Below are 15,141 nucleotides of genomic sequence, written 5' to 3' on the forward strand. Positions count from 1 at the left end.
CATTACATCCAGGCAACCAACTAAAACAAATACCCACTCTGGTTTCCATATTGCGCAGGCAGAGGGGTTACTGTGTATACTGCATTATTATAATTGTATCACACTAAGATCAACAATCGCATATCATTATATTCATTATCTTAATGTGAATAGTTTTTTGTGCAGTAATATTAGCATTTCACATCAATATTATCTTATGAGGGTATTTTTCACACTAAGATCATCATTCCATATTTTTTATCATAATGTGTATAGATCCATGCTTTTTTAATGAAGTAATATCTTATATTTCTTAGTGTTGCTGTACTATTCTACGTGCCTCTTCAAATTGCCCCGAAGACAAAACAAGGGTCTCAATTGAGAGGGTTTCACACTTTTCTGTTTAATATCTCTGTAAATTGAATATCTTTTTGTTTTAAACTGTTGGTTGGACACAAATAAAGTTAAGACATTTATAGAGAAATCAATATAGAAAATAGAAGAAAATAATCTGAAAATTACTCGTTAAAAAACATAAATGTTGGTTTATTAGTAGCCTATACGTTTAATCTTAAAAAGCGCCATACAATTATTCTCCAATGTCTTTGGGGGTTTGTGGATATGAAAAAAGCTCAAAATGTCATACTGTAATGTATTGTGCCTTAGTTGAGTTGTTGTGAAAATAAGGACAGAAAAAGCACCTGGAAATTATTTTTAAAACATGATACAACTTTAATAGGATGCACATAAAACCTCACGTCTACATTCCCCTTCGACAAGAGTGGCTTCCTTTATATTGCACTTCAATAATATCATGTGCTTTTACTGGTACACAGAAAACAAGACTAATACACTAAGGCAACAAGAGAAACATGTATGGACATCATTGTGTAGATGATCACATTTAAAAAGAAGAACATGTCTTCCTTAAACACATAACGTATATTAATAAATTCAGCGGCATAATCAGACGCCTGACAAATACTGAAAAGTGCAGCAATGCAGTAAAAATAAAAACCCAAGCCGGTATCAAACACAGCAAAAAGATTGTTTAAATGATTTTTCAGAGTAGTTTTGATGTTAAATCTGTATAAATAAATGGCACTATATTGTGTAAGTCAAGGGACAAAACCAATATGCAACACTTTTTTAAAATAAAGAGCAGCACACACTGACATTAAAAACACATGAATGATTCATGTAGCTGCCTTAAGAGGTCCAAACTGGCTTCTTATGTGACTGAGAGAACAACTACTGTCAGGTTTCAGCTCAGGATACTCAGGGTAGCTAAATAAAAACAACATTAACACCACATTTAATATGAGATATCAACATAAAACACAAACACTACCCGTGTTCATTTGTGCAATCATTACTGTCCGTTGTGGTTTGTTGACAAGTACATTTGAGGAGACAAACAACACTGAGATTCGGTCAAAAAAGGATAATCTTAATAAAACATTCAAAACTATACTATCAAAAGGTCTAACAATATAAGGTTCAGTCTGTTGATACCTTTGTTAACACACGATCTAACTCAAGACTTCCATTCAAAATGTTAGACAATTTGTGCTGTATGTAACTTTAGCCCTTCATTGGTAAAACTATAATATTTTTACAAAGTATTTTTTTTTATTTAGGTAATGCTACTCCAGAAGATAAATGATATCTTTACCATTAATAAGAGAAATAATTTCAAAGAAATTAAATATAAATAGGAAACGTCTCATTAGCTTTTTATATGCTGTTCCCCAGGAACGCATACAAATGTTCCTTCAAATGGTCCTTTGAAAGCCTGTATCACAATCATAAGTGTATTAAGATCCTGACGTGTTTTACATAAAAGTAATTTCAAATCAAATTGTGCTCTAAAAGGTTTGTTTGATTGATTAAAAATTTCTTGACCAAAACAAGGACACATGATAATATACCAAATGAGTAATGCTGCTTCATAGCTTTTCGGGCCATTCCATTAAATGACTGAACAACACACAAACATAATGTGCACTCCTTGCGTCAGTGGTCGGCAGTAAAGATCACATATAGTAAAGTCTTCATAGTCACAGGTCGGTTGGTTAGCGTTGTGTGGTGTTTTGTGGAATAATAATTGGTGTGCTAGCGATGCCAGCAAAGGATTCTGGGAAGTGCAAATCCCTCTCCCACTCGTCTGTTTCTGTGTTGTACACCTGCACGATGCTTGTGACATTGTTCAGGTGCCAGTTGTAGCCCCCGACGATGTAGATCTTCCTGTCCAGTAAGCAGCAGCCGGCCTCGGACTGTCCTGCTCTCATGGGGCTGACGGTGGTCCACTGGTCGCTCTCTGGAATGTAATACTCCACCGCAAGCACGTCAAAACAACGGTCCACGTGATCCATGCGGCCGCCCAGAGCATAAACCCGATCCCTGGTGCTGATCATGGCATGCAACACTCTGGGTTCAATCATGGGGGCCCTGAAGTCCCACTGGTCTGAGGCTGGGTTGTAGCAGTGAAGAGTTTTCTTATCCTCCAACGACACGCCATAACCCCCCGAGATGTACAGCCTCTCCCCGCAGGGAGTCCCTGCATGACCCCAAATCCTGCGCCTCAATGGTTCCACATTAGTCCACTCGTTCTTCTTTGGGCAGTAACACTCTACAGATGACAGACTGCCAGATCGATTGCGCCCTCCGGTGGCATACAGCTGTCCACGCAGCACGTTGAGCTGAAACTGGATACGAGCCTCATGCAAAGGTTGGATGCGCAGCCACTGGTTGAGGTGCGGGTCGTAACGGAAACAGCTGTCTACCGCCCCCTCGCCACTCCGGTACTGTAAGTGCTGTCCACCAACGACGTACACAAAGTTATCAAGTACGGCGACACAGGCGTGGCTGCACCCTGTGTCCATCTCTGTCAGCTCTTTGAATTGACGAGAAGCCATGTCAGGGAGATGGTACACCTTGTTGCAAACCGTGCGGTCGTTGTCAGTGTACGGCGTCCCTCCAAAGGTGATGACTGACAAGACTTCAGAACGTATGTGTGTCCGCGAAGACTGCATCTCATGCTGTCTGAAGGGAAGAATCTGGTAGTTGAAGGCCTCGAGGAGATACTGGCGGCAGAGCACGTCCTCCACCATGATGTCCACCGTCTGAACGTTGTCCACCAGCTCAGAGGAGCGCATGAGGGGAAAGCGCACGTGGCAGAGGACGCTGCCGGCTTGAGCCCGGCGAGACTCGTCATACTGGAGCCACCTGATGGCGGCATGGAAGAGGTCGATCTCGCTACAGTTCTTCAGTTTGTTGCTCTGCAGGAAGAAGATTAGACGCTCCATGGGAATGTGCAGGAAGTCATCCTCCTCCGCAATCTGAAGGAAGTGGCGGAAGGTGAAGGAATCCACCGACTCTTTGAGGGAAGACAGGCTGAAGGTGGTGGCCATCTGGCCGATGTGAAGGCAGGTCTCCACGCTCATCGCTGATTTGAGGAACTCTTCGCAGAGCTCCACGACTGGAACCATCTGAAGGAAAACGGCTGCCCCGAGGACATCTTGAATACAGTCCAGGTCTAAAGTGACTTCTGAACTGTAGGCAAAGTCAATGATATGTTTCAGTCCGCGGGCGGACAGGCCCTTCAGCTCAATGGTATCTTGATTTGCCTCCCTCATGCCTCCAGTAAACATTGCTCTGTAACAAAAGAACAAGTTAATGAGCTAGATCACATTTTTACAAATCTATGTCTTCTAAATTCAAGATTTGAATTTTGTATGACATTTCAAGATTTAGTTAGAGCACTTGTATGAAATGAAATTTCATCCTCAGAAAATGGGAAAAAGAAGAGCTAGAACAGTAGGGTAAATTCAGAAAAATACATAACTTTACAGTAATGCAGCTTTAAACCAGTAAAAAACAACACTCACGCTTCACCATATCCTCACAATGTATCTGGTCTCATATCACAACATCTATACTACATTCATATATAATCACACCCTAGTTCAGATTAAAGATAAAATGAAAGAAAACAAGTGAGCGCATCCTTTAGTGCTTGTTGTGAATTTCACATTTTTCCACTCTTTACCTTTTTCCCCGAACTGAATTGCTCTTAATGTCCTATTTTATCTGCAGATTGCAGCTCACTCAGAGCACTCTGGAAAAAAGCATCAGCTAAGTGCTTCCAAATAAAAAATGGACAGTGAGAAGGCTTGTGATTCATACTAACCTGAAGTAATCACTACAGGAGGCCAGCACAGCTTTGTGGACCTGGAAGCGCTCCTCATTGATGGCCAGCACAACGTCAAGTAGTTGGCCCCGAGAGCGCAAGATGGACAAGCCCTGGAGGAGGCTGGCACTGTGGCTCGGTGTAGAGAATGTACAGCGCAGGGTGCTATTCTTGTTAGCCATACTGGAAAGAAAAAAATGGTACTGTCACAATGAATAGATCAAGGGATCCTATATATAAAACCCTCCTATAGTTTTAACTTGAACTTGTGGACACTTTCTTCATTTTTCACTATAAGGAAAGAGCTAGATGCTCTGATCTTCTGGTTGAGCAGGCTGTATAGCTCAAGAAAATATAAATATGATCCGTATGAGGATATCTAATGTCTGGTGTTAATTCAAGGTGTAGCTGCACACAGCAATACAGTGATGGACATTTGATCTAATATGCCACTGAGCCAAGAGGAAATGCAATCTGTGGTGTACAGTGTCTTTACATTAGTGAGAGCAAATCTGCACACAGGAGAGAAACAACATTACTATTAATAGAAATGTCATGTCTAGACTACCCGCTGCTGTTGTTGCTGCTGCACAGAAAATGTAAACCATCAGTAAGAAGCATGATCACGGTGTTGGAAACATCCCTGCTACAGGTAAGCAATAACAAAGGTCAGTGTGCGATAGAAAATCTAACTTGTTTGTTTAAATCACTGGGGACAGACATGTCAAAAGACATAAAAGATGCAAATATATTTCAAGACTAAAAAGGTACAAACTTTACCTGAGATTTAAGATTACTGGCATAATTTCAAAAATATGAAACATTTGAACAAACACCACATGTAGAAAAACGATATCAGATATTTGTACTGACAGCTAATATTATTTGGCACTTTCCTAATGCACATGCTTTGTTAAATGAGAACCAAAATTGCATCCAATCAAATAAAAGGCAGATTACAAATGACAGAAATCCCATCTGCTTAACACATCCCATTGTTCGAATCCTTCACTTTTGTATTCCGATTAGAATATAATACCGAGCAGAAATCAGGTCATGAAATATTTAATGAAAATAAAGCTCTGGAACATTTAGGCTTGTGTATACATGGCTGAAACAATACAATATGAAAAACACACTTTTTCATTGTTATGGATGAAGACAGATGATTACTTACAAATACTTACAAAATGACTTTCTTGCCCCTCATATTTTTTTTTTGTATATGATATCAAAACAATATATCTGATCAAATCAAAATTGTCCTTACATGAGGAATATGCCCAAATATAAGATTACAATGTTCACATTAGGGCTAAAACAACAGTTTGTCTATAAAGCCCTACAAGTGTGAAGTATTCCACTTTTTTCATTTGTTGTGTACGGGAGTCATTTTGAAAATACTGGAGTTACTAAACCATCCTTTATCAAAGTATTCACACCTGTGGGTTTTCCCACAGTGACGCGTCAACATGAGAAAACGGCCAAATAATTCATCCAAAAATGTAGTTTTCAAAACCCATGTTGAACTATCAGCCTTTATTGAAACCAATAGACATGACTGACATCAGTCAATGTGTTTTATGAGATTATATTCAAAACAGAATGAAAACAAGTCAACAAACTTTCACTTTTACCATTTATGTTCACAATTTGCAACTTTATTTAGTCGAGTTTCCAGTGAAAGCTTCTTAGTGTAACAATGTTGCTACGCCTAACTTTTTTTTGTAAGTTTGCTGTATATTTTAAGCAATTTTATCATAACAGTGACACTATTATGAATTGTGCCTTGATCTTTTAAGGCAATATTCTTCCTGTTACAGTCATGCAAATAAAGCATAGGCCTACTAAATTAAAATTTACATTAATAAGGGTGGCGTTATTTACATTTCAAAGTATTGAAAGTAGTAAAAGAGGAATGCTTTGCCAAACGTCAACAGTGTGTTGAAGTTAATCTGCTACAAACAGCAGGCTCACTTCGGTGTGTTTACTCCACTGAATGGGAATTGTCACACTCTTACTTTATTTCTACTGCTGGCCACCCCCATAGCAGTCAGTGTGGACGCCTGGAGGCCAGCACAGCTCCTCGGTGTTTCCGGTAGTCAAGCCGAGACGCTGACACGCTTCAGCGGGTCTCGATAGGGATGCAACCACGGATTCGTGGAGGCTTCGCACAAAGTAACACCGAGGGACCAAAACAGCACCGCGGACACAGCACATCCTTACCCGGCTTCACTCACCTGCTCTGTGGGTGTTTCGAAGCACAGTCCCCGCCATCTGACTCCGCCATTTTCTAGCACTAAGCAACACGCATGGAGCATTTTCAGTAATGTTACCAGAAGGTCAAAGGCACGAATGGCCTATTAATGCCGTTTAAAAAAGTATAGACACAGCCCGTTATGCAGGCACGGGGGGAAACAACATTGTCTCCGGTGGGAACACGGTGCTGATCTCTCCCACCGGCGGTCTGCTGCACCTCCTTCCTCTGTACCGACAGCCTCTTGCCGCTGGGAGGCTCCACTGTCATATACTGTCACATATTATCTATCACTCCACACTCGTTGGTTTGGAACAGCCTTCAATATGGCGGACCCTCCGCGTGAACGCGCAAACAGAGGGGTAGGGTGTAGGGGGCGGTTTGGGAATGGGCCCTCGTGTCAGTGCTCAAAGGGGAGCACGCCCATGAGCACGCCTCGTTATATGTGCCGTATGATAGGCGGAGTCTTTGATGTGATTGGTCAGAAAATGTGTGATTTTATGTGTCTCAATTAGCTTAAAAACAGTTTTAAGCAGACCTTGTTGTTTTTGAAGCTGTAATATTGGTGTTGATAAATGATGAACTTACTTTGGCCTTTAGGATTTTGTTAAATGTAGAGAACAGTGTTTATTTCTGTATTTAACTCTTCACTCACCCTTTCATGAGTCATGACCTGATTGACCAGGTTGAATTTGGAAGGCGGGTAATCTGCTATAAATGTGACTGGGAAGAGAGGGGAGGTGTGGCATTTTGTTCCTTGCTGGTGAACAAGCAGTTTCTTTAAAATAATGTCTTTGTGGAAGGCTAAGAAATAAAATGCCTGTCTTTTTTTTTTTAAAGAAAACCCTCTCTCCGTTTTATCACCTGCACCTCAAATTGCAACATGTACAATTTCAGTTTTTAGAAGAAGGTGGTCTGAGTAGAAGTATTTATGAGCAGTCAGTGAGTACAGTGCAAGTACCTCGACATTTTACTTGCGTTCAGTCCTTTAGTAACTGAATGAGGTGTTTTGGCAATAATAATGCAAAAAAAATGCCAAAATCCTAAAAGTCTGAACCAGGATTTGCGCTCTACCATTGGACAAGATGTATTGACAATGTGTATTGACAAAACCTGTGACTGATAAATTCTCAACTTGTCATATACAGGCACGCTGAATTTTTTTTTTTTTTCCTGCATAATAATTCTTCAGATAAAAGTATTTGTCAGGTCTCCAGAGAAAGTAAAAAAATACAGTATGTCAACCCTTGATAAAGCCCATTTGTGCAATGTTGTGCTGTAAGAACAGTTCAATTCATCTCACAGGGAGTCCCTCTTCACATCGAAGACCAGACCTTTCTTGTATATCAGCATGGCGATCTCATTGTCCAGCTGTTCCACATCTGTAATTTCTCCTTCTCTGGAGCTCCTCAGTGCCTCCCCTGTAGAGCCGGGACTCAGATCCTCATCACTGGATTCTCCTGACATCCTTGAATCCCATCTCTCGTTGTCCTCATCAGTGTCTTCCTCCCACTCTCCAGCGAGGACAGCGCTCTCCTCTGCGTCCTCAGGGACAGACTTTCCTTCTGGGTGTAGCTGGAGCATTGTCATCTCATCCACCTCCTCCTTTCTCTCCAGAAAAACCTGTTCAAATTAGCAGAGGAATTTAGGATTTTAAACTCTAGTATTGTCATTCTGTAAGAACAGAGTGTAAAGGACAGATTCTTAGATTGCTGCCTTGTTAATAGCATAAATAATATGCAACTATAAAATCAAAACATCGGTTTAAGTTTAATACATTTACAATGAATTCAAGTTATTCCACTCACAAAAAGTGAACACATTAAAATGTATACCATATTTAATGTGAGATATTTGCACAATTAACTCAAACAAACAAGACAGCATTTTACAACAGGATAGTAAGAAATGGCCCATCTTTTAGAGAAACTGGAACTAATTGAAGATTCAACTGGTTTTAGAAGAAACAGCTGCAAACCCGCAAAGAACTGTCTCTTACCTGACTCTCTGGTTGAAAAGGTATGAAATCTGGAATAACAGGTGTCGGAACAGCAGGGAAGATGTTTTCTTTGATTCTAAGTGTGAGAAGAGCGTTAAAAACAAAACAAAAAAGGACATATTCTGAAAAACTGAGTGGACATATAATAAAACCAGTACAGATTGCCTTCACCAACTTAAACCATCAATTTGCTATATGGTCAGAAAAACAATTAAGAACTACCTAGCTTAAAGCCAGAACAACAGGAGTATGTGTTAGTCTGAGTTTGAATCAGCTTTAAGTCTGTCTGTATAATTTGTTTTATTAATATTTTCATCTCAAACTGTAGACTATTTACACCAGGCTTCACCTACCTCTTCAAGATGCAGGTGCACAATGTTGTGAGTAAAAAAAACAGAATCAGCAGGCAGAGACTCCACAGCACTAATTTGGAGAAAAAATTAAAATGGTGTTTGCTCCCACATGTGTAAAAACGGCTACAGTGACCTGTATGTAAAAAATACAAAACTACAGCTTAGTTTTCATACCGCTCACAGGCTTCTCTGGCAGCGTGTTGATAGTGACTGTGGCTTCAGGTCCTTCTCCTTCTCGGGTCACTCCAACCAGGCTGACGTGGTATTTCGTTCCTTGCGACAAGTTTCCCAGCCTATATTTCATCACTGAGGCTGATATTTTATGGCACTCTGATGAAATGAGATGTGGGAAGACTTTCAGAAAGGGACACACTGCTGACACTTAAACACTGTCACACTTGGCTGTGAAAGTGAGTTTGTTGTTCAATCAAAAGTAGGTCAAATATACAAATACATAATCAAGTAAATCTAATTGTTTGCTTGAAAATCTACAGATGAGTAAAACGATGTTTCCAACCTTTGCGCTCATCTTGTGAACTGTCTTTCACGCTGCACATGCTGTAGTGTGTGAGGAAACCTCGCTGGTCTGCATAGGGAATGGCTTTCCAAGACAAGTTAGTAGAAGTGTATGTTTCATTGGAAGAAATGAAGTCCTGAGGTTCTCTGAGGGGAGCTGCAGAGAAAAAGAGAATGTTCGGTCAAAGTTCCTTAATTATTAAACTTAGCTGTGCTTACTGAAACTTGATCACCAGCCTAACCTGGATCAGTGTCAGCATCATATCTCATAAATACACTGCATGCTGGCAACATTAGACAGGTAAATAACAGTTTTCTCAGTCATGATAACATGCACACACAATAATGTATCTGATGTTGCACACATGTGATGAGGAATAAGGATTATCATTAATGGGTAATACCTGATGTAAATACCAATGGGATTATAGCATCTCTTAAAGTGTAAATCAGCGTTGGACTGTACATGAATGGTAGCCAATATGGTGCTGCGTCTCATCTTTTTGATTATGAGGAAACCTTATCTTATAAGACACTTTATTATGTTTTATTTATTTATTTAGGGACATCAAGGGGGACCTCTTTTTGTGATTTGTGTGAAATCCTGGACGTACTGTATGATTGTATTTAAATCTAATTTAAACAAACTTACCATCCTCTTTTCGATAATAGATGCACATTGTTACTGTTTGTAGTTTCCGGCCAACACATTTGTGTTTAAAGTAAAGGTAGCGAACGTAGTCCTTCATGTCTGTAACACAAACAGATTTATAGTTTCCTGGCACAGAAAATAGTTCTTATAGTGAGTCACAACATCAAATATACAAAATAAGATTTTTGGAGAAAAACCACTGATAAACATTTGTTGAATGAAAACGATTTAGTCTTGTATTTGTCAGAGTGCGTGGAAAAGGTAGGACCCAAATGCAGAATTTAACAAAAAGCGAGCTTTATTAAATCATAAAAGCTGTGGCAAAAAGGCAGTATCCAAAATATCCAAAATATCCACACAAAAAAAACCGAGCAGCACAAGGAACACAGACCGTGGAATAACATGGAGGGGAAACAATGAACCGACATGGAACACAGGGGAAGACTAGACTGAATACACAGAAGGGTAATCACAGGACAAGACACAGCTGGGCAGGGAAGGGAGAAACACAAGGGCAACAGGTGAACACAATGAGACAATCAGACACACCAGGGAAACTAACGACAGGGAGGAGGACCAGACAAAACACAAGGAGGAAGACAAAACAGACTTACAAAACCCATAACCAGACAGACAACACTAAAACCGTGACATAAACCTAGGAGTCTGACAGTATTTCTTTCTGTAGTCTTTTGACAGAACTAACCCATTCTTTGTTTCTTCGTACTCTTTGCTGTTAAGTGCGTCGCATTTTCAGGCCTTGAATCTCCATCTTGAAGCTCGTACAACTCAACGTATGTTTTCTTCTTTAATTTTTCACGCAAATCCGATGTGTTGTCACAAACTGCCGTGAAGAAAATAAATATTAGCTGTTGGTCGACTGAAGAATAAACATACTTGATATGTGACACTCAGGCTGACACACACACACACACACACACACACACACACACACACACACACACACACACACACACACACACACACACACACACACACACACACACACACGTACGTACACACACACGTACACACACACACTTCGGCCTACCTTTTAACCCTGCAGCTTGTACGGCTGGTACTTGTAGGATTGCTGGTGGAGAACTTCCTGCTGCGTTTCTTCCGATAACAGAGATGTTGACGGCAGAGTACGAGACAAAAGTAGTATATGTAGTCTCAGTCGTGTTGTTACGATATCTGTTCTTCGTACAATTACAGCCATGGGAAGACTGTGTGTCATTCAGACTGTACGTCGCGGCATGAGGCATCTCCTAAAGAACAGAAGAGACAAACAGCAAACTGAACCACTGAACAAGGTCACCATGATGAATGAACTGTGAGTGGTACAAAGCAGCACCAGGTGAAAGAGAGACATCTAAGATGAAAAAGTGTAACAAACCCTGTTTAGAAACAGTCGAGAGAGTTTTATGTGCCCGGTTTCAACTCATTCAAACTAGTGAGGTTGAACATTTTCTTTAAACTTTTAAAAAAGTCACGCAATGTTTATCTCTATTTGGCAACATTTGTTTTATAAAATGACAAGACAACCTGAAGTTGTTTCTCTGCGGTAGAAAGGGTTTAACTGCGTACATTGTGAATATAAGGAATTTACTGTATTACATACATAATGTCAGGAATATACACAGCGTTTTTATTTCATTAAATGCATCCCTATATTTGTATGTGGCCAGTGGCGCCCCAAGACGCTCTGGGGGTCCCCAGGCAGAAGAGACATGCCACCCAACACATCAAGCACAACTGTAGTAAATATGTCTTTTTCTAATCACGACCCAGCATGAATGTATTGGTGTTGTTTCCGGACACTGGTTTACCTTCCACGTTAGCGCCACCTTTCGAGTCCCATTTGAAAGGGTTATATTCATGGTTACTTCAGGTTTTTTTTCCAGCTCTGCAATAAAAATACAAGATAGTGTTAATAAGGCTAGTATCTTAAGGCTGCATCTGCTCACATGTTTCCATCTACAAAGGTACAAATAAGGAACATGCATGCATTTTGAAAAACAACTCTAGGGCGGGCAGCCTAATGTTCTTAGGGAGGTGTTTTATAGGTGTTGATATACTCGTAACAACCTGACTGCTATTAATAGATAAAATGCTCTGACAAAGAATAAAAAGGTCTGATATCTGTGGCTGTCACAGGGCTTCAACCAACCTTCCTGTCTGTGCGTGTCATTGTGCGTCACCATAATCTTCCACACACTGCTAGCTTGATAGCTGTGAGTACTAACAATGGCCATTTTCATTTTTCATAAAGATGATTCTGGGATATTGGCTTTGAAAGGGAGTCCTGAAAGGGAGTCCTGAAAGGAGCGCTGTCAGTGTTACAAATTGTTGTTCTTCGAGCAACTCTCATTGGAAAATAGTAAAAACTGTTCTGGGTTTTTAGGTTAAATGATAAAAATCAGACTAACTCTTAATGGCTTCTTAAGGTTACTTAGCCACACTTTGTAACCCTGGATAATGTAATGTTAAGGGGTGGTAGAGAGGACTGATATTTCTAGGATAAATAATTGAGTTTGAGTTATCCAGTGACAGATATCAGTACATTTTCTCTGGTCTCAGTGAGTCTTTGTGATTTGTGAAGCCACACACTTTATCCATCAGAAGTCTTTAGCAAAATACTTGAAATCATGGAGTTTACCTGCAGGAACAATCACAACAGGAGACCAGTCGCTCCACAGTGGGTTTAGGGCCTTAGTGGACCGATGTCTGATTTGAACCTGGTAAACCGTATCCTTTAACAGATTCTCAACAAGCACATGGTCTGTTGGATTAAAACAAAAACAGATATTTCATGAATTGGATATTTAAACATGTTCTACTCTTAATTCATTACTTTTAATTTTAATATATTATTTGTTTCCTATCGTCAACAAACCACATGAAAGGACCAAAGTTAACAATGAATAAAACCTAACACTAGAAACCAAAACCTTTTTCCATACTCTGATATATCTGTTCCTCTTTAACATACTTGTAGCTCTCCATTTTTGCACTGTGTCAGTGGAACACTACTTTCTAATGAACCAGGCAACTGCATTTTAGTTTGAGTGAATATCACATTCACTGCTGTGCTGCTGTAAACACACACTTGTTCAAAAATAAATATGTACATACTTAAAAACACTTGAATTACAAAGATTTAAGAGATAACTCACGCATCGAAGTGTCACTGGTTGTATGTTTTGTTATCTGTAATAGCAATAAGGTTAGAAAGTTATTAATTAGGAACAATTTCAGTGGTATTCAACATGGTATCAAAATCTTACTTTTCCCCATGAATCTGTACGGTTTGCATCTCTGCGTAACAGGATTTCTGCTGCAGCTGGATGCTCCTCTGATGGCGTCCAGCTCAAGCTGAGGTTGTTTTTTAACCAGGACATGGAAATATCTTTTGGGGCTTCATACTTTACTGTTGAGGAAAAGCAAAAATACACGTTTGTTTATTTACAATTATTCATATAAACGTTTGTACCTTTTTTCTGCCAGTGTGCCAAACATAGCAATAGCGGCAATAACAGTGTTTTAAACTCTCATGTTGTTGGGTGAAATAAGAGGATCTTCCAGTACCTGTGTGTGAGAGCACAACAGACCTCTTGGTGGACGCGCAGCTGGAGTTTCCTATGCGAGCTTCAACCCAAATGTCATATTCTTCCTCTACGATTCCAAGCTCATCCTTGGTGATTATTATCCATGTATCCTTGGGCGCATCTTTGTTTCTGTGGCTTTATTGAATGGATTGAAAATAGAAGAAATACTTTTTACATGTCCGTATACCATTAGACTGAAGGACCACTTGACATCCAATTTGTTTCCCTTAAGATCTTTTAAAAACAAGCCAGGTTAATTGTTTACCCTTAAATAACGCTAAATAACCATTTCCTGGCTCGGTGTTAAATGTAAAGACATCACAGTTGTATCAATCTTCTCATATATTCAAGAAAGCTTGAACAACGTTGTTGGTTTAGTAGATGTCAACTTTAACATTTTGCAGATCAAACAAAGAACAATACTCACACATTGTTCATGTAAAGATCAAATGTCACATCACTCTCAGTGGTTTTATTCATGCTCCATTCACACCTGTATTCGGGAGCTTCAGTGGTTCTTCTGAAGCACTCGGGACTGGAAGGAGCCTCACATGCTGACCCTCAGGAGAGACACATTTCAAATGATCTCATTTATCCATTTTAACATTTATATTACTGAGTCTAGAAAAAAAACATAGGCTGTTTTCTTATTTTATTTAACCTAATATATTGATACTCCAAATGTATTGTCTCCTGTTATTTCAGGTATACTGTGAGGCTCTTTTTATTGCACTATGCAGACAAGGTTAGAGGTTTGGCAATTTGTCTAAACTCTGAACCTCTTCCTCTCTTAAGGTTGATCTGTCAAACTGAGAAGTCAGGTTAAAAACTGAGGAATTATATTTTAGTTTGTACATCCTATAATAGAACTAACCCAACAATATGTGTATAACCATGTTAGACAAAACTATTATGATAGCACTTCACTACGGCTGCACAGAGCAGCACCCTGCAGATACAATCTGTTGGTGGAAACCACCAGATGCTGATAAGCTAACCAACATTTTGTGGGTGACAGTTTACTTTTATTGATTAAGGATTTTCACTTTCATATGTGTGACTAAAACATTGCACTGTCTTCTTTTTATATGATCAGATGAAAGGTTAACAGTAAATGCTATCATTAAGTCACTTAACTAAAGGAAGATAAGACAAGATAAATAGCACGTATCTACCTTTGCCGACCGCTGTAAAGAGCAAGCTCACAACAATGCATTCATGTAGTAAACTCCAGTGTTTCAAAGTTTCCATGATGTTGTGTAAAAAGTCTCGTAGGCTCATTCTGCTGCGTGTGGGAGCCCATGTATTCAACCTGCTTTAATGTAACTCACTTGTCTTTCTCAGAAATGTCAGACAAAGTTTCACGTCCCTCATGTTATATGAGCAGCAGCAAAAACCACAAGTGTCAGGGGCGGGGGGAGGTTTGGGTTTGACACACTTGCAGACACACACAACAGTTATCCTGAAAGTGATGACATTTCAAACCAATTTTGTAATTTCTTTACCTTCTTTTAAAATAATTTGCCAACAATTGTTGCAGAATCTACATCAAAGACAAACGGAAGGAGACTCTGGAAACTAC

General features: G+C 39.6%; 2 protein-coding genes across 5 annotated transcripts; both read right to left on the reverse strand.

Annotated features, from left to right (window-relative positions):
* Nucleotides 1-687: 687 nt before the first annotated feature.
* Nucleotides 688-7,658, reverse strand: klhl26 (kelch-like family member 26). Its single transcript, XM_079685335.1, has 3 exons — nt 6,412-7,658; nt 4,172-4,354; nt 688-3,636 (listed from the first exon to the last, which is right to left on the reverse strand). Exons 1-3 carry the CDS (start codon nt 6,459-6,461, stop codon nt 2,055-2,057), a joined length of 1,815 nt encoding a protein of 604 aa, XP_079541461.1. The 5' UTR covers nt 6,462-7,658; the 3' UTR covers nt 688-2,054.
* LOC307041753 (leukemia inhibitory factor receptor-like) lies at nt 7,343-14,914 on the reverse strand. Of its 4 annotated transcripts, none has more exons than XM_079685275.1 (15): nt 14,735-14,914; nt 14,053-14,113; nt 13,540-13,694; nt 13,239-13,381; nt 13,128-13,161; nt 12,611-12,733; nt 11,781-11,857; nt 11,000-11,219; nt 10,655-10,792; nt 9,949-10,047; nt 9,298-9,453; nt 8,955-9,110; nt 8,781-8,850; nt 8,428-8,503; nt 7,343-8,051 (listed from the first exon to the last, which is right to left on the reverse strand). In XM_079685275.1, the coding sequence occupies exons 1-15, from the start codon at nt 14,838-14,840 to the stop codon at nt 7,728-7,730; spliced, it is 1,938 nt and encodes a 645-aa protein (XP_079541401.1). In that variant the 5' UTR covers nt 14,841-14,914; the 3' UTR covers nt 7,343-7,727. The 4 variants fall into 4 exon arrangements, with proteins under 4 accessions (XP_079541401.1, XP_079541399.1, XP_079541400.1 ...); XM_079685273.1 differs by having other exon boundaries at nt 13,987-14,113; XM_079685274.1 differs by having other exon boundaries at nt 14,053-14,119.
* Nucleotides 14,915-15,141: the final 227 nt, after the last annotated feature.

Source organism: Notothenia rossii, assembly GCF_949606895.1.
Source record: "Notothenia rossii genome assembly, chromosome: 1".
NCBI classification, from domain to species: Eukaryota; Metazoa; Chordata; class Actinopteri; order Perciformes; family Nototheniidae; genus Notothenia; species Notothenia rossii.